This window comes from Pristiophorus japonicus, chromosome 1, assembly GCF_044704955.1.
Source record: "Pristiophorus japonicus isolate sPriJap1 chromosome 1, sPriJap1.hap1, whole genome shotgun sequence".
Classification (NCBI taxonomy): domain Eukaryota; kingdom Metazoa; phylum Chordata; class Chondrichthyes; family Pristiophoridae; genus Pristiophorus; species Pristiophorus japonicus.
The window spans coordinates 351,149,179-351,175,189 of NC_091977.1; the positions used below are offsets into that span (position 1 = coordinate 351,149,179).

A 26,011-nucleotide genomic window follows, 5' to 3' on the forward strand; every position below is an offset into this window, starting at 1 on the left:
AACTTGGCTGCTACTGCTCTCCCCTGATGAGTCACCCCCCTCAACAGTACCCGAAACGGTGTATCTGTTTTGCAGGGGGATGACCACAGGGGACCCCTGCACTACCTTCCTTCCACTGCTCTTCCTGTTGGTCACCCATTTACTATCTGGCTGTGTACCCTTTACCTGCGGTAAGACCAACTCGCTAAACATGCTATTCACGTCATTCTCAGCCTCGTGGATGCTCCAGAGTTCATCCACCCGCAGCTCCAGTGCCGCAATGTGGTCTGTCAGGATCTGCAGGCGGATACACTTCCCGCACACATAGTCGTCAGGGACACCGGAAGCATTCCTGACTTCCCACATAGTACAGGAGGAGCGTAACACGTGTCCGAGCTCTTCTGCCATGACTTAACCCTTCGATAAACTTAATTTGGCAATAACAATGCTAAATGTTACTTACTGATAAGAAAAGAAAAAGGAAAAGAAAAACTACTTACCAATAACCAGCCAATCACTTACCCCCTTGGCTGTGACTTCACCTTTCGATTTCTTTCTACTTCTTTTTGCCTCACCGCTGCAACTGCACTGTGTAGGCCTCTTGACGGCCGCTCGCCTCCCGAACTCCCGCCTTTCATGAACTCCCGCTGCTCACTGACGGGCCTCTTGTAGGCCGCTCGCCTCCCGAACTCCCGCCTCTTTTAGAGAGGGTACCGAGGAAGGAAACTTAACTAATATCAGGGATTAGGCACCAGAGCTACAAGGAGTGACCAAGGAAGCTAGGAATGTTTATCCTGTTTTGTGCACTGCATTTTAGGAAGGATGTTGCCATAGAAAGGATACAGAAGGGATTCACTAAAATGATACCAGGGATGGTAGGCTTTAGTTATGAGGAGAGGTGAGAGAAACTAGTGGTCTCTTCACAAGAACAAAGAAGGTTGAGAGGAAATCTGATAAAAGGGTTTCAAATTATGATGCTTGGAACATCATGACTAGACATTTCCCACCCACCCCACTCCACAGCCATGCAATATCCTGGGAGTGGCAAAACCCAGAGAAATCCAGGGCTGATAAAGGAATAAAAAACTCTGGAAAATTCCTCTCCAACCTCCTCAGGCAATCAAAACCAGTCCAGGATATCACGTTAACCATATGTACGTTAATTATTAAACCACTTATCTTTTATATTATCACTAAAAGGACAAAGGGAGAAGTTAGGATCATTTTCTATTTTTATATTTCCATTGAAGTTAACTGGGTAGCTAATCTGCTACCACCATTTTTCTGCATGATGGCGAAAGTTAAAATCTACCCTAGAAGGCCTTGCCAGAAACAGTGGCAAAAGCACAATCCATTATAGATTTTAAAAAGGAAGTCAATTTATATTTGAAAAAGAATTTTTTTTAAAGCACAAGGGAGTGGGGCTAAATGAATTGCTCTTTCAGGGAACTGGCACAGTCATGATAAACTGAATGGCTTTCATTTGTCCTGATTCTATGGTTCTACAGAGAAACTGATCAAAATAGGAATTAAATTGCCTTGGAAACCACAGCTTGCCTCTCATCTGACCGCTCATCTTCATTGTCTGCCCTATCCACTCAAAGCAATGTCAGGTGCCAATTTTGGCAGCTCCTTTACTTGTATTACTGAATCGTAGATCGTGATGCTTACAGGCTGTGGATCTGTCCTCCTTGTGACCAAACTCCTGTACTCATCGAGAGATGGTGAGTTTAGCTATGTGTACAATTCCTACTGTGCAATTATCTCTGTTTTTGAGATGCTAATTCTTGCCCCACGATTTGGAGGAATATATATTATGGAATCAAAGCCAACCAGATTTGTAAACTATGATACCTATGAGAAACCTTGATCATGGAAAATCAAAGTGTTTTAAAAATGGGTTTGAAGAGTGGGTTAACACAAGGCCCTTTCACCTCTGGGAGCTGGCTGCAATTGCAGCAAAGGCACATGGGTTGGAATTCTCTTCTCTTTGATGACTGTGTTTATGCAATGAGTTTGGCAAGCATTATTGCCAGCCCCACCGCTGCACATAATTCACCATTAATTGGCCCTAAGTTGGTAGTCTCATTCAGAGACTCAACGGAAATAGCTGAAGTAAATAGTGTCCTTGTGAGATGGAGTTTGTGGAAGGTATAAATGTTGGTCAGTGACCTGAACTGGAAATGTCTGATGCTGACACTGGATGATAAAAGTAGAAAATTGTTCCATTTCTAGCACTGACATCCATAGGAACATACATTAAAAAAATACATGGCTGAAAAACACTCTCCAGTCTGTCTGGCCAGTCCAAAAAATTAATCCCCCTCACTTGCCCACTTCCCTCAAACATCGATCTAACTTTCCTTCATTTTTCCACACTGTCTACCTCCTAAGACGGTCCCATCCTTCACATTCATCACCCTCTGTGTGAAGTTGGTAAACCTAAACTGTTTGTGCACTTTCCCTTGTCTAAACTTGAACCTGTATCCCTTAGTTTAATGACAATCTCAAACATATCACCCTCTATGCAGAATTAAGCCAAACTCCCTTGTTCTTCCTTGACCAATGTGCAACATCTATCACATGAGGAACCATGGGCTTAAGCCCACACAGCAAAAATCACATTTCCTGATTTACTCATAGTAAGAATGAGGATTATAGCAGATACAGTGACTGTTTCTTTGTGGATTTCTGTTAAACTGCGACACATAAAAGACTGAAAATGCTGGAAATACTCAGCAGGTCAGGCAGCATTTGTGGAGAGTGAAACTGGGTTAACATTTCTGGTCGATTACCTTTTGTCAGAACTAGTATTTCCAGCATTTTCTGTTTTAATTGCAGATTTCTAGCATCCGCAGTATTTTGCTTTTGTACATATAAAAGACTGATGTTTGCAATTCTCCCAGTATCGTGGAGTGATGTATATATACTTAATCATAATAAGCATTTTGGATTTTGGTCACGTCAGTGATTGATAGGAGTCTTTTTTGAAGTTCCTCTTCAATGATTTTGTTTACTGATATAAAGTAAATTAATATTTATGTGTTTTTTAAATACATGTTTTATTTTAATTTAAATTCAGGGTAAACAAGGATCTCAGGGATTTAAAGGAACAGCAGGCGAACTAGGCCTCAAAGGAGAGAAGGTATGTCCAGGAATTATTATTGTTATGAAACCTCAATGAAGGACCAAGGTACATAGAGAAGGATATGACCAAAGATGAGGAGGGTAAAAGAGAAGAAAGGATAAACCTGGAAGTAGTGATGTCAGTAGGGTTTTGAAAAACTGCACATTGTCATAGGAAGGAAAGGCTGCTGCGGATAAGAAGTTCCACAGTTTTTTTGTCCTAGGAGAAGAGCAGTTGGGGATATTATAAAAATTAATTCTCGGGATGTGAATGGCAGCATTTATTGCCCATCCCTAGTTTCCCTGAGAAGACAGTGAAAGGCCTTCTTCTTGAACTGCTGGTAGCTGTTTGATACAACTGAATAGCTAGCTAGACTACTTCAGAGGGTAGTTAAGAGTCAACAACATTGGTGTGGGTCTGACGTCACATTGGCCAGACCGGCTAAGGATGGCAGGTTTCATTCCCTAAAGGATATTAGTGAACTGATGGGTTTTTACATGGTTGCTGCTGGTACCAGCAAAGTGAAAGTGAATTCAAATTTTCAAGCTGCTATAGTGGAAGTTGAATTCTGTTCTCTAGATCAGGGGTTCCCCTCTCCGCAACCAGCCACAGCAGGAGAGACAGTGTTGTGGCGGTTAATGATGTCCCAGTGGTGCTGCTTCCCCTCACAATAACTAACACAACAGCCAGGGAGGGCGCAGGTGGTCAATAGTGAGTGAGTGAGGGAGGAGCAGAGCAGGCCGGCCCTGAAGTATGGCTCGGCTTCAGCGATGCATTGCAGATAGAAGCCCAGGCTAAAGTGGCATCGCTGTCATGGGGGAGGAGGCAGTCTAGGTTCCAGCGAGTGGAACCTTTGCAAATGGCATGGGGACGATGATGGCTCCTTCTCTCCCTCCTCCACCCCCCAACCCCTATTGTGGACTCTTGACCCCCGGATGAGAGCCCTTGCTCTAGATTATTAGTCTAGCAACATAACCACCATACTACTGTGAGAATGCAGAGTGGAGAAAGAGTGTGTAAGATGGTGTATTTTAATCTTAGAAGGAACAAAAGAGAACAAAAATCAGAGTAACAATGACTATGAAGTGCCTTGATCAAATTAAACCACCCAGGGTGTCAAATCCAAGGCAAACCTTTTCCTTGGCTTCCTGCTGCTGAACACATATCAAATAATAAAAATCCTGCATTTACCCTAAAACTACCAACAGCTGTAGGGAATTGGCATGCCTATTTTGAACAATTATGAACATTTTCAATTCACAAGTTAGGACATGACAGTGATAAAGCAATTGTAATGAAAGGAGTAGACTGCTACTCTAACATTAACCTGGTACAATTAGAATAAACAATTTAAAGCATTCATTTCAACAATTTTCTTCTGCTCTCCCGTTATCTCCCATTCCCTATCCTTTTATTATTAACTTAACTTTATAGTTTTTCTAACTAATATATAACTTATTGAACATTTTGGTTATTTTTCTGAATTTAGGTTAAATTCAATGAGGCTCCACTCCTGACACGGAGCTTCACTAAAAGGAAGCACAGATTGGAGGTTCAGGCCTTAATGTTGCAGCCCTATCACTGCTGAGTGACCCTGTGGGTTGGGCCCTTTTGCCTCTGTGGGTCCAACAGATCCCATTGTTCATTTTGGCTCTGATCACCTAGGAAACTAATCCCAAAGGGCAGTTCTCTCTCACCCCTCCCCCCTTCTCTCTCTCCCCCTTCTCTCTCACTCCCCCCTTCTCTCTCTCTCCCTCCTTCTCTCTCTCTCCCTCCTTCTCTCTCTCCCCCCTTCTCTCTCTCTCCCCCTTTCTCTCTCTCTCCCCCCATCTCTCTCTCTCTCTCTCTTCCCCCCCCCCCCCCTTCTCTCTTACCTTTCCTGCTGCTGTTGTCTGGGCATCTGCTGCACTTACCTGTGCCAATTTCCTTACCTGCGCCGATTTCTTTAACTCTCCGCAAGGGTTTTCTCGAGTGGCCACATACGCTGGCCTAAGTAGAAATGGAGTAACTATTAGCTGGCCAAAGTTGCCTAAATGTGCAAAATTGGCATAGTTGGCTGGTAACGCCCACTTTTGAGCAAAAAAAACTGATCTAAAAAAAAGTAACTAACTCAGTTACACTGGTGCAAATTGATTGGGGAAACTGGGGATTTTTAAATTAGGCCAGAAAAAGCAGTCTACTCAAAAAAAACAGAGCAAATACTGGGGAAAATTGAGGCCATGGTGTTAGAGGATAGGGGTTCTTATTTATAATTTACTCCTCAAATCAATAAGCTTCTTAAACATTGAACCCAAGGAATCACACAGTTATTAAGTATACAGTACAATACTTAAACATACATTTAAAATGTAATACAACTAGCCCTAATTAGGGATTCAACTGTATTACAGTTAAGAGCTCAGTACCTTAGGCCTTTGTGAATCCAACTATTTATTATAAACTCCTTCCACGTGACAATCCACATGTTTTTGCATTACATCATTATATGACAGTTAAAATACAACTCCATATAAGGAGAATTTAATTGACTTATCTCTTATCAATAACTATCGTTTTAACAAATTATTTTTCCATGGACCAAAACTTTATTATCATATCAATAGTTTCACTCTTGTTACGTATAATTGCTATTCCACGAAGTTAACCATTTAATTTTAAGTCTGTCTTTGATTCAGCATCATTCCATACCAATCTGCTTCTACAAAATCACCAATTAAAAAGAATGGTGTATACTCGGATGTTTTCCTTTTGCAGAACTACCTGTTTTTCTTGCACTTAAATATTACATGTTCTCTGAAATATATGAATCAGTATTCACTGGAATGTTTTTTAATTAGGTTTACTTAGGTTGAGGTGAATAGCATAGATGTATTTTTGGGGAAGCTAGATAAACACATGAGGTAGAAGATTATGCTGCTGGGGTTGAATGAAGAGGAATGGGAGGAGGCTCATGTGGAGCATGTCCCTGTTGGGCTGAATGACCTGTTTCTGCAATGTGTATTCGATGTAACTCCATGTAAGTGAATAAACTCACGATTGTTTTGAGATCAGCCCTGGTTCACTAGCCTAATTATAGAATCATAGAATGGTTACAGCATGGAAGAAGGCCTTTTGGCCCATCGAGCCCGTGTCATAGAAAAAAACCCATAGAAAATAGGTGCAGGAGTAGGCCATTCGGCCCTTCGAGCCTGCACCGCCATTCAATGAGTTCATGGCTGAACATACAACTTCAGTACCCCATTCCTGCTTTCTCGCCATACCCCTTGATAGAAACATATTATTTCGACTCTAGTGTTGACTCTCAGCTAGTCGCACTCCCCCGCCCTTTCCCCGTAGTCCTGCAATTTTCTTTTCCTTCAGATACTTATCCAACTCCCTTTCGAAAGAGAAAATTGAGTCTGCCTTTACCACCCTTTCAGGCAGTGCATTCCAGATCTTAACCACTCGCTGCATAAAAAAGTTTTTTCTTATGTCGCCTTTGGTTCTTTTGCCAATCACCCTAACTTTTTATGCTCTGGTTCTCAACCCTTCTGCCAATGGGAACAGTTTCTCCCTATCTAATCTGTCCAGACCCCTCATGATTTTGAACACCTCTATCAAATCTCCCAACCTTCTCTGCTCCAAGGAGAACAACCCCAGCTTCTCCAGTCTATCAACTTTAACTGAAGTCCCTCATTCCTGGAATCATTCTCGTAAATCTTTTCTGCACCTTCTCTAAGGCCTTCACATCCTGGACACAATTGGACACAATATTCCAGTTGGGACCGAACCAGTGTTTTATACAGGTTCATCATAATTTCAAAAAAACAATGGCACTTTAAATTGTCTTAGACTTCTCTGCTTAACAGGCAAAGGCTAACAGTTAATGTTACTACAATGTAAAGTGAAATTAAAAGCAGTGTAACATTAGCAGACTTCAGGTCAGTCTGATTAACCCTTTCCTTACAATGCTCCGCACAGATGATGTGATTTATCACCTACTGTTGGACAGGGCATATCCCCTCCCCTCCCAGCAATCTGGCCATCCACAGCCGCCATCTCCATCAACAGTCATCTGAAATACTTCAAGCAAAGATACATTATATAAAATCTCAGCTTCAGTTAAAAGGTTCCTCAAAGAAGTAATATTGTGCACAGCAAATGGACTTAAATTTACAACGAATGCTATTTCACCAAAGAGGCAAAAATGTACTTCAATCCTAATTAAACACATTGCAGTCTGAGCAGCTGGCTTCCTAACCACGCAGTAGTTCAGAGAAATGTTTTATGTGCATGAGAAGTTAAATGCAGTAAGGATTCTGGGTGGAAAGACATTGTACCTATCCCTTCTGTAGAGTTTGTATTACTTTGAATTCTCAGATACTACTGTATTTTATGTTGTGGTAAATTACAATCCTTCTCTCCCCTCAGGGTGACCCTGGGTTTTCCGGTCCTCCTGGTCTTCCTGGTCCACCTGGTCCACCTGGTCCACAAGACAGGCTTGTAAGTAAAGCTCAGTACACATTGAATGAGCGGTTTGGGCTTTGATTTTGTGGCCAAACCCTTTCTTTTCCTGCGTAGTTGTTTTTGTGAATCTACTAATAAATATTAATGGTGCGCGTAGAAGCTACAATAAAAGAATCCTTTGGTCAAAACAAAATCAGCTTATTGATATTTTCAATGTTGGTGGCACTCAGTTGATAGCACACTCGCTTCAGGGCTAGAATGTCATAAGCTCAAGTCCCAGTTACAGGGCTCAATTTTTCCCAGTTATCTGTGCCATCTTTTTAGTGTGCGCCGTTTTTTTTGGAGTAAATGAAAATCTCCAAGTTTCCCCAAAGTTTCTGCGCCAGCGTAACTCAGTTAGGTACAATTTTTATAGGTTAGGATTTTTTTTGCGTCATGGGAGTGTAACCTGATGTTTGCACCAGTTTTTCACATTTCAGCAAGTTTGGCCAACTTACATTTTTCCTAGGATGGCGTATGTGACCACTTCCAAAATACCTTCAAAAGAAGCTCAGAGGTGGGGGGTGGGGTGTGGTGGGGAGGAAGCCGAACTAAACTACCAGCCACTTATATAAGAAATTAGAACCCTTAGGCTATACAGCAGCTTCAAAAGAAGCCCTGGGGGGCTGGTGGAAGACGAGCCCCTGTGTCCAGGCAAGGGAGCGATTCTGCCGACCGACACGCGCACCCTCGAGCCTGGTGGTAGTGTGGTACTTTGAAAAACATCAAAAATTAAACAATTGCATTAGACTTCATTTCTTCATTGAATGCCTAGCTTCCCATTCTAAGCAAGCCTATTGCGTAAGCGCAAACCAGGGCGTGGTCTATACTCAGTCGTCCACCTTGGGGAGAGAGAAGAAAGAAGGTGTGAGTGCTTTGTCCTGCTGTTCTCAGCTTCTTGCAAAGTCTCAATTTAATCATGGGCACAATATTGACAATGCCATACCTCGTGCAAGCCTTCTGCATGATGGTGCTGTGGCGGAGGAGATTGATTAGGCAGCATCACCTGAGGAACCTCCGAGCACGTAGGATGATGGGCAGGAGGCCTTACCCACATTGGGTATATTGAGACAGGTGTTCATACCTACACCCAAGTGATGCAGACTGTGTGAGAAGGCTGCATTTCCGCAAAGACGTAACCAAGATCTGTGAGTTAATAAAAGCAGACTTGCACCCTAGAAGCGTCAGGAGGACTGCTTTGTCAGTTGAAGTAAAGATTACAGCTGCACTTTCATTCTTGCAATTGGATCATTCCAGGCCACAACTGGGGATGTGTGAGCCATTTCTCAACATGCAACACATATCTGCATTTGGCAGGTGACTGCTGTACTATATGTCCGGAAGAATGAATACATAAAGTTCCCCCTGATCACCCAGGCAATGTGTGACAGCCAGGATTGCTGGCTTCCCAAAGGTACAGGGCTGCATTGATTGTACCCACATTGCCTTGCAAGCACCTTTTGGAGGATTCTGAGATGTACAGGAACAGAAAATGCTTCCACTTCATGAATGTGCAGCTCGTCTGTGATGACAAGGGTACAGCAGTTATCATGGGTGACTTTAATCTACATATTGATTGGGCTAACCAAACTGGTAGCAATACTGTGGAGGAGGATTTCCTGGCGTATATAAGGGATGGTTTTCTGGACCAATATGTCGAGGAACCAACTAGAGAGCAGGCCATCCGAGACTAGGTCTTGTGTAACTAGAGAGGATTAATTAGCAATCTAGCCTTGTGAGGCTCCTTGGGGAAGAGTGACCATAATATGGTAGAATTCTTCATTAAGATGGAGAGTGACACAGTTAATTCAGAGACTAAGGTCCTGAACTTAAAGAAAGGAAACTTCGATGGTATGAGATGTGAATTGGCTAGGATAGACTGGCAAATGATACTTAAAGGGTTGACAGTGGATAGGCAATGGCAGACATTTAAAGATCACATGGATGAACTACAATAATTGTACATCCCTGTGTGGTGTAAAAATAAAAAAGGAAAGGTGGCTCAACCACGGCTAACAAGGGAAATTGGGGATAGTGTTAAATCCAGGGAAGAGGCACATAAATTGGCCAGAAAAAGCAGCAAACCTGAGGACTGGGAAAAATTTAGAATTCAGCAGAGGATTTAAGGGTTTAATTAGGAAGGGGAAAATAGAGTATGAGAGTAAGCTTGCAGGGAACATAAAAACTGACTGGAAAAGCTTCTATAGATATGTGAAGAGAAAAAGATTAGTGAAGACTAATGTTGGTCCCTTGTAGTCAGAATCAGTTGAATTTATCATGGGAACAAGGAAATGGCAGACCAATTGAACAAAAACATTCGTTCTGTCTTCAATAAGGAAGACACGAATAACCTCCCGAAAATACAAGAGGACCGAGGATCTAGCGAGAAGCGGGAAATGAGGGAAATTGAAGGGACTGAAGGCCCTAAATCCCCAGGGCCTGATAGTCTGCATCCCAGAGTACTTAAGGAAGTGGCCCTAAAATAGTTGATGCATTGGTGGTCATTTTCCAACATTCCATAGACTCAGGATCAGTTCCTATGGATTGGAGGGTAGCTAATGTAACCCCACTTTTTAAAAAAGGAGGGAGAGGGAAAATGGGGAATTATAAATGGTTAGCTTGACATCGGTGGTGGGGAAAAAGCTGGAGTCAATTATTAAAGATGTAATAGCAGCACATTTGGAAAGCAGTGACAGGATCGGTCCAAATCAGCATGGATTTATGAAAGGGAAATCATGCTTGACAAACCTTCTGGAATTTTTTGAGGATGTAACTAATAGAGTGGGTAAGGAAGAATCAGTGGATGTGGTGTATTTGGACTTTCAAAAGGCTTTTGACAAGGTCCCACACAAGAGATTAGTGTGCAAAATTAAGGCACATGGTATTGGGGGTAAAATATTGACATGGATAGGGAAATGGTTGTCAGACAGGAAGCAAAGAGTGGGAATAAATGAGTCCTTTTCAGAATGGCAGGTAGTGACTAGTGGGGTGCCGCAGGGTTCAGTGCTGGGACCCCAGTTATTTACAATATACATTAATGATTTAGACAAAGGAATTGAATGTAATATCTCCAAGTTTGCAGATGACACTAAGCTGGGTGGCAGGGCGAGCTGCAGGGTGACTTGGACAGGTTAGGTGAATGGGCAAATGCATGGCAGATGCAGTATAATGTGGATAAATGTGAGGTTATCCACTTTGGTGGCAAAAACATGAAGGCAGATTATTATCTGAATGGTGACAAATTAGTAAAAGGGGAGGTGCAACGAGACCTGGGTGTCATGGTACATCAGTCATTGAAGGTAGGCATGCAGGTACAGCAGTCAGGAGCAGGAGTCTTGGAGCAGGGAGGTCTTGCTGCAGTTGTACAGGGCCTTGCTGAGACCACACCTTGCGTATTGTGTGCAGTTTTGGTCTCCTAATCTGAGGAAGGATGTGCTTGCTATTGAGGGAGTGCAGCGAAGATTCACTAGACTGATTCCCGGGATGGCAGGACTGACATATGAGGAAAGACTGGATTGGTTAGGCTTATACTCACTGGAATTTAGAAGAATTAGACGGGATCTCATAGAAACGTTTAAAATTCTGACGGGACTGGACAGGTTAGATACAAGAAGAATGTTCCCGATGTTGGGGAAGTCCAGAACCAGGGGACACAGTCTAAGGATAAGGGATAAGCATTATAAGACCGAGATGAGGAGAAACTTTTTCACCCAGAGAGTTGTGAACCTGTGGAATTCTCTGCCACAGAAAGTTGTGGAGTCCAATTCGTTGGACATATTCAAAAGGGAGTTAGATGTGGCCCTTACGGCTAAAGGGATCAGAGGGTAAGGAGAGAAGGCAGGGGTTGGGTACTGAGGTTGCATGATCAGCCATGTTCATATTGAATGGCGGTGCAGGCTCGAAGGACCGAATGGCCTCCTCCTGCACCTATTTTCTATGTTTCTATGTTTCTATGACATGCATCGCATCATGGCAGTTGATGCGAGATAACCTGGGAGCATCCATGATGTGCTCATCCTACGCGAGAGTGCTATATCTGCCATGTTTCAGCAGCAGCCAGAAGGGCAGAGCTGGCTACTGGGGGACAAAAGGTACGGCCTCGCCACCTGGTTCATGACACCCCTACACGTAACCCGGACGGAAGCTGACTGGGAATACAACATGTCTCACATTGCGACGCGCAGCATAATAGAGAGGACCATTGGCATCTTGAAGCAACGTTTCCGATGCCTGGACCATTCCGGAGGTTACTTGCAATACTCCCCTGAGATTGTCGGTCAGTTCACTGTTGTGTGCTGTATACTGCATAACTTAGCCATCATGAGGCAGCAACAGCTGGTAGTAGAAAACCCACTTGAGGTGAGAGTGGCTGATGATGAGGAGGAGGAAGATGCAGATGGCAAGAAGGAGGAGGAGAAGGATGAGGAAGCCATGCAACTACCTGAACCCGGAGCACGACGGCGGAGTACGGTGGGCTGTCGTGCCCCTTTAACGATTACTCAAGCCTTGCGCCAGCAGCTCATCCATGAACGCTTTGTTGCCTGAAGGTTCAGCGGCAACTATACCAAATGGACCATGTTTACTGTTTGGACATGTTCCGTAATGTTGTGTTGTGTTAATGGAACAAATAATGGAAATTATTCTTTTTTAGTTCAAACAGTTGTGTTAATAATGGAACAAATAATGTAAATGATACAGTTATAACTTAAAATATATTTTATTCAAAAGTTTAACTCTTGTTTGTACTTAACTTAACTTTAATAAAAAAATTAAAATATTCTTGTATCAAACTTTAAAATTTTCAGTTAAGATCACTTATAAACTTTAAGATCACTTACAAACATTTAAACTTGTAAATTTACATAACTTACAAAAAGCTTTTAATTTGAGAACAGTATTAACAATAATAACAACAACAACAACAGCAACAGCAGCAAAGAAAGGCTGCACCCATCTCTCCTCCATCTTATTCTAAGACCGCCCTCTGCACTTGGTCTTGGTAACTCCGCCCCTGCTCGCAGGCGGTGGCACAGCATTTCTTGGGTTGGTACCAAGCTTATTCTTTCGAGCATCTCAGGTAATGCGCACTTCTTGATGGGGGGTATGGGCAGGCGGTAATGTGGAAGGCCTGGCTTGATCCTCTTCAGAAGTTGATCTGGGAATTGGAGTGGGAGTGGCAGTTACTTCCATCAATGGATGCGGAGTCTGGGTGTGTTCCCTTATTGCAGCAGCTACCTCCGACAATCCCTCTCTCATGTGCCCCAACAGCGTCTCAACTACCTGCAACATTCCCTCCCTCATGTTCACCGACAGTGTATCAGCTACCTGCGACATTTCATCCCTAATGTGCCCGGACAATGTTTCCATTTCTCGCGAGAGTGTTCTTACTTCTCCCAACAGTCCCGATGGTGTCCAGGAGTGATCTTGTAAGGTCAGTGCTCTCCTCACTCATTGCCATCATTTGAACCACATCTGTTAGATCCTGCACCTCAGGAGAGTTCGGTCGAGCTCTCCTTCCCCACCTCACCCTGGGTGTGGCTCGCTGCATCCCACTGGGACCCTCAGCCTCGGACGGTGGGGCCCTGGGTGTGGCTTGCTGCACCCCACTTGAACTCACAGTCTCAGACTGTGTGAAACTATGAAATGTCCCAACACTCGTACCCCTCAGGGAAGGGGCGGCACCAGCACCTCCTTCAAAGTGAGTACAACAGTGGGAGCTTCATCCTCCCCCTCCCACTCACCCTCACTTTCATCCCCATACTCTTGGTCTAGAAGGTGATATTGGAAGATGTTCTCCTCTTCAGACTCGTCCGTGTCTGAATCTTCCACCTCATCAGGGTTGGCCTCAAGTTCTGCAAAATATAATAAAACAGACAAATGGTTAGCAGCAGAGGAGGGGGAAGAGTGGCATGAGTAGGCTCACACAGCGCGGGCAGCAGGCTCATTTTAAGGACCACGATAAACGATAGCACATTGCATCAACCGAAGCGTAGCTGATGGAGACATCCCCATGAACCGAAGCATGGCTAGCCCGCGCAGTACTTAACATTTAGCAAAGCCAGACTGTGGAATTTGCAGGACTTACCCTCTTCCTCGAGCGTGGGCCCAGCTTGTGCAGTGGTGGTTGCTTTTCTCCAGGCCGGACCCATCAAAGCAGTGACCCTCTCTTCCAAGGGTGTCAGTGGGTGCAGATTTGCTGGGCCTCCTTCTGTTAGAGTTCTCTCTCTTTTGTTGTGTGCCACCTTCCTCTGCAAAGATGAAAATATAACTTTTTAGAGAGCGTGTCTTTCTGCTATGTCAACATACAGATGATCACATTTAAAATTGCAATTCTAGTGAATAAATGAAAATATTACTTACACTAACTACTTGACAAGGGCCTGCTACTTCTTTTTGCACTGGCCTTCGGACCTCGGGGTGGTCACCATTGCACAGTAATCTTCTGCAAGGTGGTTCCAGCGTTTCTTCATTTCTTTTGGTTAAACTTTTCTGTGACCTCTGCTGGTGTCCAGCTCCTGCCATCTGGCCTCAATTACAGTAACCAGTGCCTCCACTTCCTCTTGTGAGAAATTCTTGGTCTTTGCACCGCATTGCATATTGCAGCTCTGATTCTTTCCACTGAGAATTAAAGTTCTCACAGCACTCAAACTGGCTCTTTAAAAATGGTTGAATGCAGACGGCGAGGTGTACTGGGCATGCGCGCACATTGCAGTCACGTAAAAAACATCATTTTTTTTACCCAAGTATGCGCAGAAGGGGGAGCATTCTTTTTTCGGCGCAGACATTAGGCCCCCCCCCCGAAGCTAAATGACAGGCTGCGCGGCACCAATACAGGCTGCGCGGCACCAATACAGGCTGCGCGGCACCAATACAGGCTGCGCGGCACCAATACAGGCTGCGCGGCACCAATACAGGCTGCGCGGCACCAATACAGGCTGCGCGGCACCAATACAGGCTGCGGGCACCAATTTCAAAAATGAGAACAGGGAAGCTTTCAAGTTATTTTTTTGGAGTAGTCGGGGCCAAAGAAAACGGGCATAACTCTTAAAATACGCCAAAAAACGGCATTGGGGAAGATTGAGCCCACAGACTTGAGCACGTAATCTAGGTTGGCAGTACAGTGCAGTCCTGAGGGAGTGAGTGCTGCACTGTCGGAAATGCCATCTTTCAGGTGAGATGTTAAACCAAGGCTTCAAAGGGATGTAAAAAATCCCAGGGCATTATTGGAAGAAGAGCAGGGGGTTCTCCTGCTGTTTCAGCCTACATTTCTCCCTCAGTCAACATCTTTTGTTTGCTGTTGTTGTATCTTGTACTTTAAACAATAATCCATTCATTGTAAAAGGCTTTTGGATATCCTGAAGATTTAATAAGATGGTATATGTTTGCAGGGATGGATTAAGGGTGCCGCGGGCCCCCAGCAGTACCCCGACCCATGGGCCCCCTACTCCCAGTCACATCCTGCGGTAAATGACATTAATGAGCTAAGTCACAGGGCACTATACGAGTATGCATCAGGTTAAGGCCAGGTCCTGACCTTTAACTTTTTTAAATCCTTACATTTTGAAACTAAATCGACAATGACAACAATTTAGAACAAGACAGCGCAATTTTTTTGGAAGACCATCATTTGTCATTTGTATTCCATTTTCTCGACAGAGGCAACTACAAGTATAACATTACATTGGTCTTTTCCTAGATTTTCGTCGGCTAAACTCATCAATAAAGTCCTCTCAGTACTTCACTCTCGATGCTCATGATTGAAAGACTATTAAGTCGATCTTGTCCCATTCGGTTCCTGACCTCATCCGTGATGCGTTTTAGTTTCAAGAAGAACCGCTCACCACTGCAATTTGATACCATCATCGACAGATATATCCGAAGAGCTATTTCAATGTTAGAAAAGGTTTGGGTAAGGGCGTGTGTATGAAGGAATTGATACAGTCTCAGCTCTGCTGACTTAGTTTGTTTGACACAAATTGAGGTTTGAAGCTCTGTTGAGGATGCCACCAAGCTGGAAAACTGGATGAATTCACTTTCAATCATCAGTTCCAGATCTTTGGGATAGGAGCGGACAAGGTTTGCTGTGGCTTGCTTGATCTCATGAGTTGAGAGAGCGGCTAGCTTGGACAGGAATCCAAACTTACTGTTGATTTCCTTGTATGCTTCAAGGCAGTGTTTCAAGGTACTGATTAGTTGATCAATGATGACAAAGAAGACTTCAGTTTTGAATTTCTCCTTGGGTGACTGCACAGTGTTTTCAGCATTTCCATCATCATAGCAGCGATTGCATACCCGGACGCGCCTCGTTGTGGCCACACAGTTTAATCCCTAGGTCTTCGAAGTCTTCAAACTCTGTCCACTGGGTCTTGACAAAATCGACAAGGGACTCGAGTAAGGACACTATGACATTCAGATTCAAGCCGGTCTCTTGCAGCGAAAGATTGGTCAGGTGAAAGCGTTTCAGGACTGTGTTCCAAATAACGAGAATAGGTGAATCCAATTTGCCCAGTTTGACAATATCGATCCCGTTCTCATCCAGAAAGGCCAGTATTATTTCTGCTATTTCTTGTCCAGTATGACCGATTATCAGCAAGAACTTTAGGAACCTTTCCTCAGGACCAGTCGGTAGAACATAGCGGATGACAAATGTCAGCTGATCTGAGTGTTGAATCAACAGATATTGAATAGAATTTTGCTGATTTCAATTCCTGGATAACCGTCTCTCATACTTTGCCACCCATCAGACTCCATCAGACTAATCAGTTTTCACAAGTGGTGGAACACAAGTATGAAGTATGCTCCTTGCCTTTGTTGGCGAATCGCTTGATGTGTTCAGCAAGAAATGCAACACACCCAGATAATTACCATTACTTGGAGACCCAACGATTTTGTTTCTGCCTTGCAATGAAATACCTCGTTCACAGAGAAATGTTATCACACAGACAGCCCGCTCTAGCACCTTGCGCCACTACTGCTATTCATTTTCAAACTGGAAGACAATATGACTATCCACACAACCAGTGCCTGATTGTCTAGTGCACATTCTTACCATGGCTTCTCTATGCTGGTGGCTGTTTTCATGAGATGAAATCCTCTCATCCGCATGCTTCCAGTCACTAAACCCATGAGTAAAGTGACTACTTGTTCGTGCTGTGACCTTGCAAGCAAAGTAGTTTACTCTGCGGTTTGAAGGTGAATAACAGAGCCACGTTCGCTCCACACGTTCCTCTGTCAGCCGGTGCACACATGTGAAGAAGGACTTCGAGCAGTATCGGCAACATCCTTCCTTGGTATGAATCACGTCGGAGTTTTGGAAGTTTTTATCACAGTTTCGGCAGTCCTCACTACCTTTTGCAATCCAATGGCTTTGCATGCCTTCTGAGATATTGTCTCCCCACAGCCCAATGTCACTCATAAGTTGCACCTCTTTCAGCTCAGTATGCGCCAGTTGGTTTTCATCTTCCTCAACTTTTTGGACTTGGAGCTCCACCTCGGCCAACTCCGGGTCCGGTGCCACGAGTGGTTTCGTTGTTGAAGTTGACTGCACAGCATCATCTTGGCCTTCACCTTCATGATCTTGAGTTTTTAGTTGGAAAAAATTATCTAGTTTAAGCAGTAGTTTACTTGTCTCTTTTGCTCCTCATGTAGTTGGTGTTGTTTCCTTTGTTTCGCCCCCAATTTGTGTGTAGAATGTATCTCTAGGTAAAGGGCATCTAGAGTCTGTTTACATCAAGTCGAGAATAACCTGCGCCTGAGCCCTCGCGGCTTCGCTCCGCTCTTGCTACGTCACTTATGTCAATAAAGTTTACCCTTACCGTTAATCCAACCCTGTATGGGCCCCACTCTAGGCTTGGGCCACAGGCAACTGCCCCATCTGCCACCCCCACCCCCTTGCTCTGTCCCTGTATGAATGCATGGGCACTCTTTGTTTAATTGCATTGATCATGACGTGAGCCCAAATGAGTTTATTTGGGTATAGGTTCATCTTGTACTTGTTTAAGAAAGAGGTAGAAAGATACATTTTCCAGCTGTGTGCTCCCTGCACAGAGAGTCACCTCGGGGAGCATGTAACACAGAAATTGCATGCATGCAGCCCATAAATTTCCAGCCATTATGAATGAAAAGTCATGGACTATGCCTGTGTAATTTCCTGATATGTGCTGTCAGTGGACAAGGCTCTACTCCAGGAGCACACTCCATAATATAGATCTATAATATATGACCAGGAATTTCCTCGGAGCTGCTCCCGCTCCATCACGGACATGCAGTGGAAAGCACGTTATGTACATAAACAACATTTCTGGCGAAGTTATGGCAGTAGAGCAGGAGCAGGCCCAAGGAACATCCCAGACTATGTCTGTAACTTAACTCAAAGTTATGTCTTGTTTCATTGTCTGGCACCTTTTATAACTGTCGCTGATTTCCACATATGTCAAAGGTCTGATGTCTGCCGCTTCAAAGCTTTAAACCTTTTTTTGGCTTGAACAAGTCAGTAAATTCTTGAGATGGGTTACGATGAAAAGATCTCCAGTCAATCACATGGGGGTTTGGCAGGGGCAAGAAGAGAACCCATTACTGGAGATGCTCTGGCTACAATTGGATAGGAATGAGTGGAACCAAGCAAGGGCAGTCCCATTTAACTGGACAAAGGAGGAAAGACATTGGAGGAAGGTGGTGTGGTCGACATGTCAAAGAGGGCGAGGAGGGATAATGCACCACAAACAAGGAGTTCATCTGTGACTTTCATTAGGGTCATTTCAGTGCTGTGGCAAGGGCAGAACTCTGATTGGAGAGATTCAAACAGGAAGTTGCGGGAAAGATGGAAATTGATTTGGGAGGCAACAACACTTTCAAGAACATTAGAAAGGAAAGGGAGATTGGAGGGGAGGAGAGGAGGTAATTTGCAACAACTGTGAGGTTGAAAGTATTTTTTTGAGGCGCTGGGTGATGCCAACAGTTTTGAAAGGGAGGGGGACAGTACCGGAGGAGACAGAACCATTTGCAATTTCAGCTCGCACTGGTGCAGGAAGGGAAGTTGGGTGGTCAGTTTAGTGAGAATGGGGTCAAGGGAGCAGGAGCTGGATCTCATACATCATAAATGAGATTGGAGAGTTTCATGAAGAAAGTATGGAGAGTAATTAGATAAAGTGCTGGGTTTGGGTTAAGGGCAGGGAGAGCCTTGTGGAGGTTTAGCTTGGTGGGCAAGGGGAAGATAGGGAAGTGGCAGAGGCAGCTGAACGGATGATCTCAATCGTAGTAACAAAGAAGTCTATGAGCTCCTTGCATCTTTTTCTGGAGGTGAGGTGAGGGGAGACGGTTTTGAGGAGGCAATTGGTAGTGGAGAAAAGAAGCGAAGGGCTATTTTTGCTCCCTAGGATTATCCTGGAGTCATGTGTAGTTTCGGCACAGGAGAGCAGGGTCTGATAGTGTTTGACGTGGCCCAGCTGGATCTGGCGATGGATAGCTAAATCAGTTGTGTGCCAGAAACGCTTAAATCTGCACCCCTTAGACTTGAGGGCAGGAAGATAATGACCATATCAGATGGAATGACCAAGGTGGGAGAGAATAAAGGCTTTACTGGGAACAAGGGCATCAAAAGTGGATGTAAGCGAGTGGTTGAGTATATTGACAGCTGCAGAAGCATCATGGCAAATGGAGGACCAAAGAAAAGACAGTTGGGAGTTTGAAAGTGCAGTTGTAAATGACTTGGGAGAGAGTTTATTGCAGGGGTGGATGCAGAAGGAAGTGGGTTTGGGAGGATGTGGGTGGTGTGGGATACAATAAGTGGTCAGAAATGGCCTTGTCTGTGATTGAGATGATGGAAATAAAGAGGAGAAGGGAGATGGCAATGTCAATGGGGTGACCATGAAAATGGGTAGGAGAATTTATATGAAGGGAGAGATTAAGGAAAGACAGGAGGACAGTGAAATCTGAGGAGAAAGGGTCGGGTTAGAGTTGAGATGGGGACTGAAATCACTGAGGATGAGGAGACACTCATTGCAGAGGATGAGAGAGGAAAGCAGTGAGGATATTTCAGTGAGAAACTCTGGGTGGGGCTTGGCAGTAGAAAATGAGGATTTTAAAGGAGAGGCGAGCGGGTTGGAACAGGGTGAGGTGCTCAAAGGAGGAGTAGGGGAGATAGCGAGGTGAGATTTGGTGATAAGGGGCTTATCACCACCATGACGGTTTGGGCGGGAGCAGCTGGTGGAAAGTATAGCGGGGGGGGGGGGGAGGGGGAGGGGGAGCTTCAGTAAGGGGCAGGATGTCACCACCTGTGAGCTAACTTCAGTGTATGGAATTTTCAGCCTGTATTAACAGGGGTTACAGACGACAAAGTGAGATGCTTCCTGATGAAAATGTATAAATATCAACAAATTGAACAGGATAGAACAATGAAGCAAATCAGGTCAAGGGGAGTTAAAAACTGTAGATTGTGAAAATATTGATCATATCCAGATGCCAGTTCACTAGCTGTTGATCTTATTTTTCTCTTTTCTCACTCTGCAGAATATCCTTGATGCTGAAGGTTCTGGTTTCGATGATAGTGACAATGACATGGAGAAAATTCGAGTGAGTGTCTCACTCTGACAATATAAAGGGTATATTTGCCAAGTTCCACAGCTTCAGTAGTGGTGAATGCAGGTTCTGAATCGAGGCCAGAAGAATGGGACTCAAAATGCCTTTGGCCCCATTTGAACAATCAGGCCCCAAACCCCCACCTGTAAGCTTTCATCTGCAAATCATTTTTGGCCATTATCAGCTAATTCCTGACTTTATATTCCTGCCTTAAAGCATTAAAGGGTAACTTTTCTTGCTTCTTAAAATTAATCGATGAAAGTTGCACACATTTTCCCAATATTCATTCCTGGCATCAGGAGCATAAAAGCAGAAAATTTAACCTTTTACTGCACTATTAGTTTGCTGAATGATATAGTCTTTCAGAAACAAATTATATTACTTCATAAAATACTAAAACAATTGTTACCTACACAGTTTCCAAGTTCTTTTTTTTTCATTCCTGAAGCTTCAAATGGTGCAGAGGAGAGACAACTTTTAATTGAATATATACAATCAAAATAAAGAGGTAATTGGCTAAAAAAAAATCTATAGTCAATAAACAATCTCTTTGACTTCTTTTCTAACTATCAACAACAAATCCATAACAGGTATTGCCACTTGCAAGTGTTCTTTGTGAGGAGTTCATAACAAAAAAGCAAAATGTTAATACATTGAATAAGTGCCATCACTTGCTTTGAGAATTCAATCTCCAATTTCTTTCAAAGTCTTTTCGACAAAGCAAAGAAACTCAAAGCCCTACCGAATGAAGGGACACACATTTCGACCCTTAACCTCTTGTTGATGCACACTTTGCATGTTGGGAAATTCTACAAATTGCACATGCACTTGAATGTAATATCTCCAAGTTTGCAGGTGACACTAAGCTGGGTGGCAGTGCGAGCTGCGAGGAGGATGCTAGGAGGCTGCAGGGGGACTTGGACAGGTTAGATGAGTGGGCAAATGCATGACAGATGCAGTATAATGTGGATAAATGTGAGGTTATCCACTTTGGTTGCAAAAACAGGAAGGCAAATTATTATCTGAATGGTGACAGATTAGTAAAAGGGGAGGTGCAACAAGACTTGGGTGTTATGGTACATCAGTCATTGAAGGTAGGCATGCAGGTACAGCAGGCAGTAAAGAAGGCAAATGGCATGCTGGCCTTCATAGCGAGGGGATTTGAGTATAGGAGCAGGGAGGGTCTTACTGCAGTTGTACAGGGCTTTGGTGAGATCACACCTTGAATATTGTGTGCAATTTTGGTCTCCTAATCTGAGGAAGGACATTCTTGCTATTGAGGGAGTGCAGCGAAGATTCACCAGACTGATTCCCGGGATGGCAGGACTGACATATGAAGAAAGACTGGATCGACTAGGCTTGTATTCACTGGAATTTAGATGAATGAGAGGGGATCTCATAGAAACATAAAATTCTGACATGATTGAACAGGTTAGATGCAGGAAGAATGTTCCCGATGTTGGGGAAGTCCAGAACCAGTGGTCACAGTCTAAGGATAAGTGGTAAGCCATTTAGGAATGAGATGAGGAGAAACTTCTTCACCCAGAGAATTGTGAACCTGTGAAATTCTCTACCATAGAAAGTTGTTGAGTCCAGTTCATTAGATATATTCAAAAGGGAGTTAGATGTGGCCCTTACGGCTAAAGGGATCAAGGGGTATGGAGAGAAAGCAGGAAAGGGGTACTGAAGTTGCATGATCAGCCATGATCATATTGAATGGTGGTGCAGGCTCGAAGGGCCGAATGGCTTACTCCTACTTTCTATGTTTCTATGCTCAGAGTGCACTGAGTGATTGAAGGCTCCAAAACAGTCTTGCTAAAAATATTCCTTTCAAAACCTATGCCTTTGAGACAGACCAAAAATTTTACGTTAAAAACTTAAACGAAGACATCGAAAAACATAAAGACAATTCAGTCAGTAAATTTGATCACGTTATTGGAAAATATGTAATTTTTTAAAAGTTTTTTTTAAAAGCCATAAAATAATTTCTTATAATATGCAAAAGTTTTGCATTCCTTGATCTGTTTTTCCTTTTTGTAGCTTTATTACAGTATCGATCTCTTTCATAAAATGAGCAATCACTTCTCTTTTAGTTTTGTGTGCTGCCATAAAAGGCATGTTTCCATGATGTGGTGCTTGCAGAGAGAGCAGTTTGGGAAACCGTGGGGTCACGGGGCCACAGAATCATCCCTGAAGTTACCAGCAGGGAGATATTACCTTACTTTGATTTCATTCATTCTCTGGATGTGGGCATCACCGGCAAGGTCGGCATTTATTGCCCATTCCTAGTTGCTCTGAGAAAATGGTGGCGTGCCTTCTTCTTGAACTGCTGATTGTGGTTTCATACAACTGGGTAGCTTGCTAGGCAGTTACAAGTCATTCATATTGAGGTGGGATTGGAGTCACATGTCGGCCAGATCAAGTAAGAACAGCAGGTTTCCTGACAGGTTAATGAGCCAGTTAAGATTTTAATTGACAGCGTCATGATACCAGCTTTTTATTTCCAGGCTTTTTAAAACTTAATTCAAATTCTCAGACTGCCACGGTGGGATTTGAACTCACATTCCCTGGATTATTAGTCCAGGCCTCTGGATTACTAGTCCAGTAATATAACCACTGCACTACCAAACAGCAAGTTTAATAATAGTGTGCCTTTCTGTTTTCTAGGGTATGCCTGGACCACCAGGCCCTCCAGGTTTGCCAGGACCACCAGGTATCCCAGTTCAATCAGAAGTGATCAATCCAAACATTGTCGGCTCCCCAGGACCCCGTGGTCCCCCTGGTCACCCTGGGCAAGATGGCGAACTGGGTGAGCCAGTAAGTAAATATCACTTTACATCTTTCTTAACTATTATTTTGGTTTTCATATTACTGTTTTTATTTCTGATTAGAACCTGATATCAGTCCCCTGTCATATTGACGTGTTCTGACTTTAAACTTTTACAGGTATTTGATGAGGAATTTAGCGGTTCTGGTGAGGTATTCAGCCGGCTCGTTCAGATCCATTACACTCCTAAATGCACTGATTTTTTAGAAGTAGGCTGAAGAGGCGTTTTTTTTTTAATAAATAAAAAAAATTCAGCCTGCTAGGTTCACCATGTTTCTGGCTCGTAACACTGACTTGCATTGTTGTGCTTGTGCTTGCGTTCTGCATTAATCGGGCAAAGTACTCAGTGTGCTATGTAAGAAAGTGCAGTCACAGGCTTGTGGGAGATAACATTTCTTTGTACTTATAAATATTAGACCACACTGTATGGGTTCTAACTGGTAATGTGATTAAACATGCCTGTATATCCTCACATACAACATGTCTGTATATCCTCACATGAGCTGTGATGAATGTTAATCTTGCAGTATTGTCCAGTTGGGCATTTAGGTCAGTGTTCCTGAAAGAGGGAAAGGTTTCTGCTAGGACCCTTCATCAGAGCCTGTAACCATTTATTTTTAAGAGAGAGTATGAAGAAGTGTTTTTTGAATAGGAATCATATCTCTTTCTCCTCCACCTCCCCCCCCCCCCCAACCTCTGCCAATACTTCTCTTCCACTTTTAACTTGCCTCCATTTTCCAATCACCAACATCAAGTGTGTCCCAGTAGTTTCTCTCACTCCAGATCCATTTTTCTTCCTCCTTGCAAATTTGTTGTTATTCACTCTCTCTCAAAAATGTGATTCCTCTTATCTTTCCAACTACCCTTATTGCCCTTACACTGTTGTTTCCTAAAGTTATTTAGGTTTCTGGTTAACTTCCAAGTTTTTCATCACCTTGGACTTCAGGCCTAATCCGTAAGCTCAGTAAGGTTTTAATCTTTGACATAGGCTGCTCATGCCTACGATAAACACCCCAGGAATGCTTTAGGGCATTCAGCAACACACCCCGACATGCTACATAACCTTCATTTGCCTTGCAGTCCAATGCTGAATCACTGCATCTCCATTCCTGTCGGCCCTTCAATAGAGTAGTGAAGATGTTGTTTCTATCAATTATTAAAGGCGCACGCCCAGATTTTCCTCTTTTGCCATAGTTTATCCTCGAATGGCAATGGTTTGGTTTTAGTTGGACTCAAATGGAAGTATTACATCTTTAAAGGTACAGATTTGGATGGCTGTAGTGAGCATCCTAATGGTTGGAGCAGAAAACTACATGCAAATAAAATTTAAAAGGATGGGGACAATTAAAGGAATAATAGGGTGCCAAAAATTCTGAAAGCTATTGGAGGGTCTTCAATACCCATCAGCAGGGGACTAAGAAGATTCAGGCACAGTGAGAAACCAAAGTGCAGGCATGAATCTGCAGGAGAGTGATGAAGCAGCCCAGTGCCTGACCCTCTATTTGCTGGAGGGAGGTGGTCCTTTTTTGAGTTGCTTTTGAGATTGGCTCAATATCTGACTCTCTGCTGACCTGGACTCAGTGAAAGCAGTTCCCTACAGTAGGTACCAGGTAGGTATGCCAGGGTCTGCAGAATTGCCAGGTGCAGAAAATCAGCCTGTGTTGGCTCTTGCCACCCTGAAATACAGTCTTTAATGCCACTGAAAGCATGTGATCGAGTGCTTCTGATGAAGCATCTAACATTCCAGTTAGTTTGTCAATCCTATATCCTAGTGATGAAATTGGCAGCTTCCTTTGGAAAAACAGAGTCTCTGTCTACCAGCATGTAGTCTGGCCACTTTTGTCCATAATTGTAGATATGCAGGTACTGGCAAGTGGCACAGAAGACCTTTTGAACACCTCGACTTGCTTGGTATCCCTCCATGGGCGCTCTTCTTCCAAACATGTGAGAAAGTGGAATTCCCATAGGTAGCTCCAGTGATGGTTCTAAGGGGCAAAAACAAAATATTGCACAGCAAGCAAAACAACAGTGATTAAGAAATTGCTACTGGAAACCCTGTTAAAGTGAAAAATGGATAGAATTTGAGCAGGGTGGGGATGTCTCTCTTCCCCACTGCAACAGGAATAGAAAAATGTCAGTATTCGAGATAATTTGAAAGTTTACATAACTTCATTACCCCCCAGACTTAATATCAAATGTAAATAAACATAATCTGCATACACATCCCACATAAAGTACCTCAGTTCTAATCCCGGCACATCTTGATTGCTCTGTGAATGACCACTTTATCACTGCACTTCTAACGAGATTTGTATGAGATCACTTACACCCCTAGTCCACTGATGGCCTAATATTTTGTTTTAGGAGTATCCGATGCTTGTGCATTTTTCCCCCCTTTGATGCGAAAATTGCTTAAAAGTATTTTATGTATTCCAGATTCAGCTTTAATTCTCTTTTGTTGTGGCTTTAAGGCAGCCTTGCTGCTTCTACCATGAGAAGATACGTGCTGGCACTGTATACAATGTGAAGCATCTTGTGTACAATTATTAACAGGAGGAAAGATTGACTTGAACTATAGGTGCATTATGCAAGAGTTTGGCATAATCTGCCTTTGGCTTGCACGATGACATAAAACAGCTTGATCAATGAAACATGGTCCATGCTGAAATCTGCCTGTTTTTAAAAAAGCAACAGTTAACAGCAAATACTAACAAATACTAGGTTATTGCTGCCACATGTCCCACTTGTTCAAAGGTGTACTGCTGACAATCAATATCTTTTAAGAATCATTGCTGTACAATTCATCATCATTCTATTCCATTGCAGGAGGTGTGAATCCTACATGGTTATCAGATTTTACATCCAAAAAGAAACAAGTTTTTATTTTTTAAAAGAGCTTTTCCAAGGCCTACCTATACATGGACATCTTGAGTTGCAGAAGCTGATTGGGTAATTAGGACAAGTGATATCGTAACCATGGTATTCAAGAGCTTACTTGATTGCTTTTGAGGGTCAGA

General features: G+C 43.3%; 1 protein-coding gene across 4 annotated transcripts in view; it reads left to right on the forward strand.

Moving 5' to 3' along the window:
* Positions 1-26,011, forward strand: part of LOC139273519 (collagen alpha-1(XV) chain-like) — a 539,503-nt gene that overhangs the window by 332,132 nt on the left and 181,360 nt on the right. For all 4 annotated transcript variants that reach the window (XM_070890449.1, XM_070890476.1, XM_070890459.1 and 1 more), the window contains exons 11-14: positions 3,062-3,124; positions 7,517-7,588; positions 20,099-20,161; positions 22,835-22,984. In XM_070890449.1, the coding sequence (XP_070746550.1) occupies positions 3,062-3,124; positions 7,517-7,588; positions 20,099-20,161; positions 22,835-22,984 (348 nt within the window). The remainder of the gene's footprint in view (positions 1-3,061; positions 3,125-7,516; positions 7,589-20,098; positions 20,162-22,834; positions 22,985-26,011) is intronic.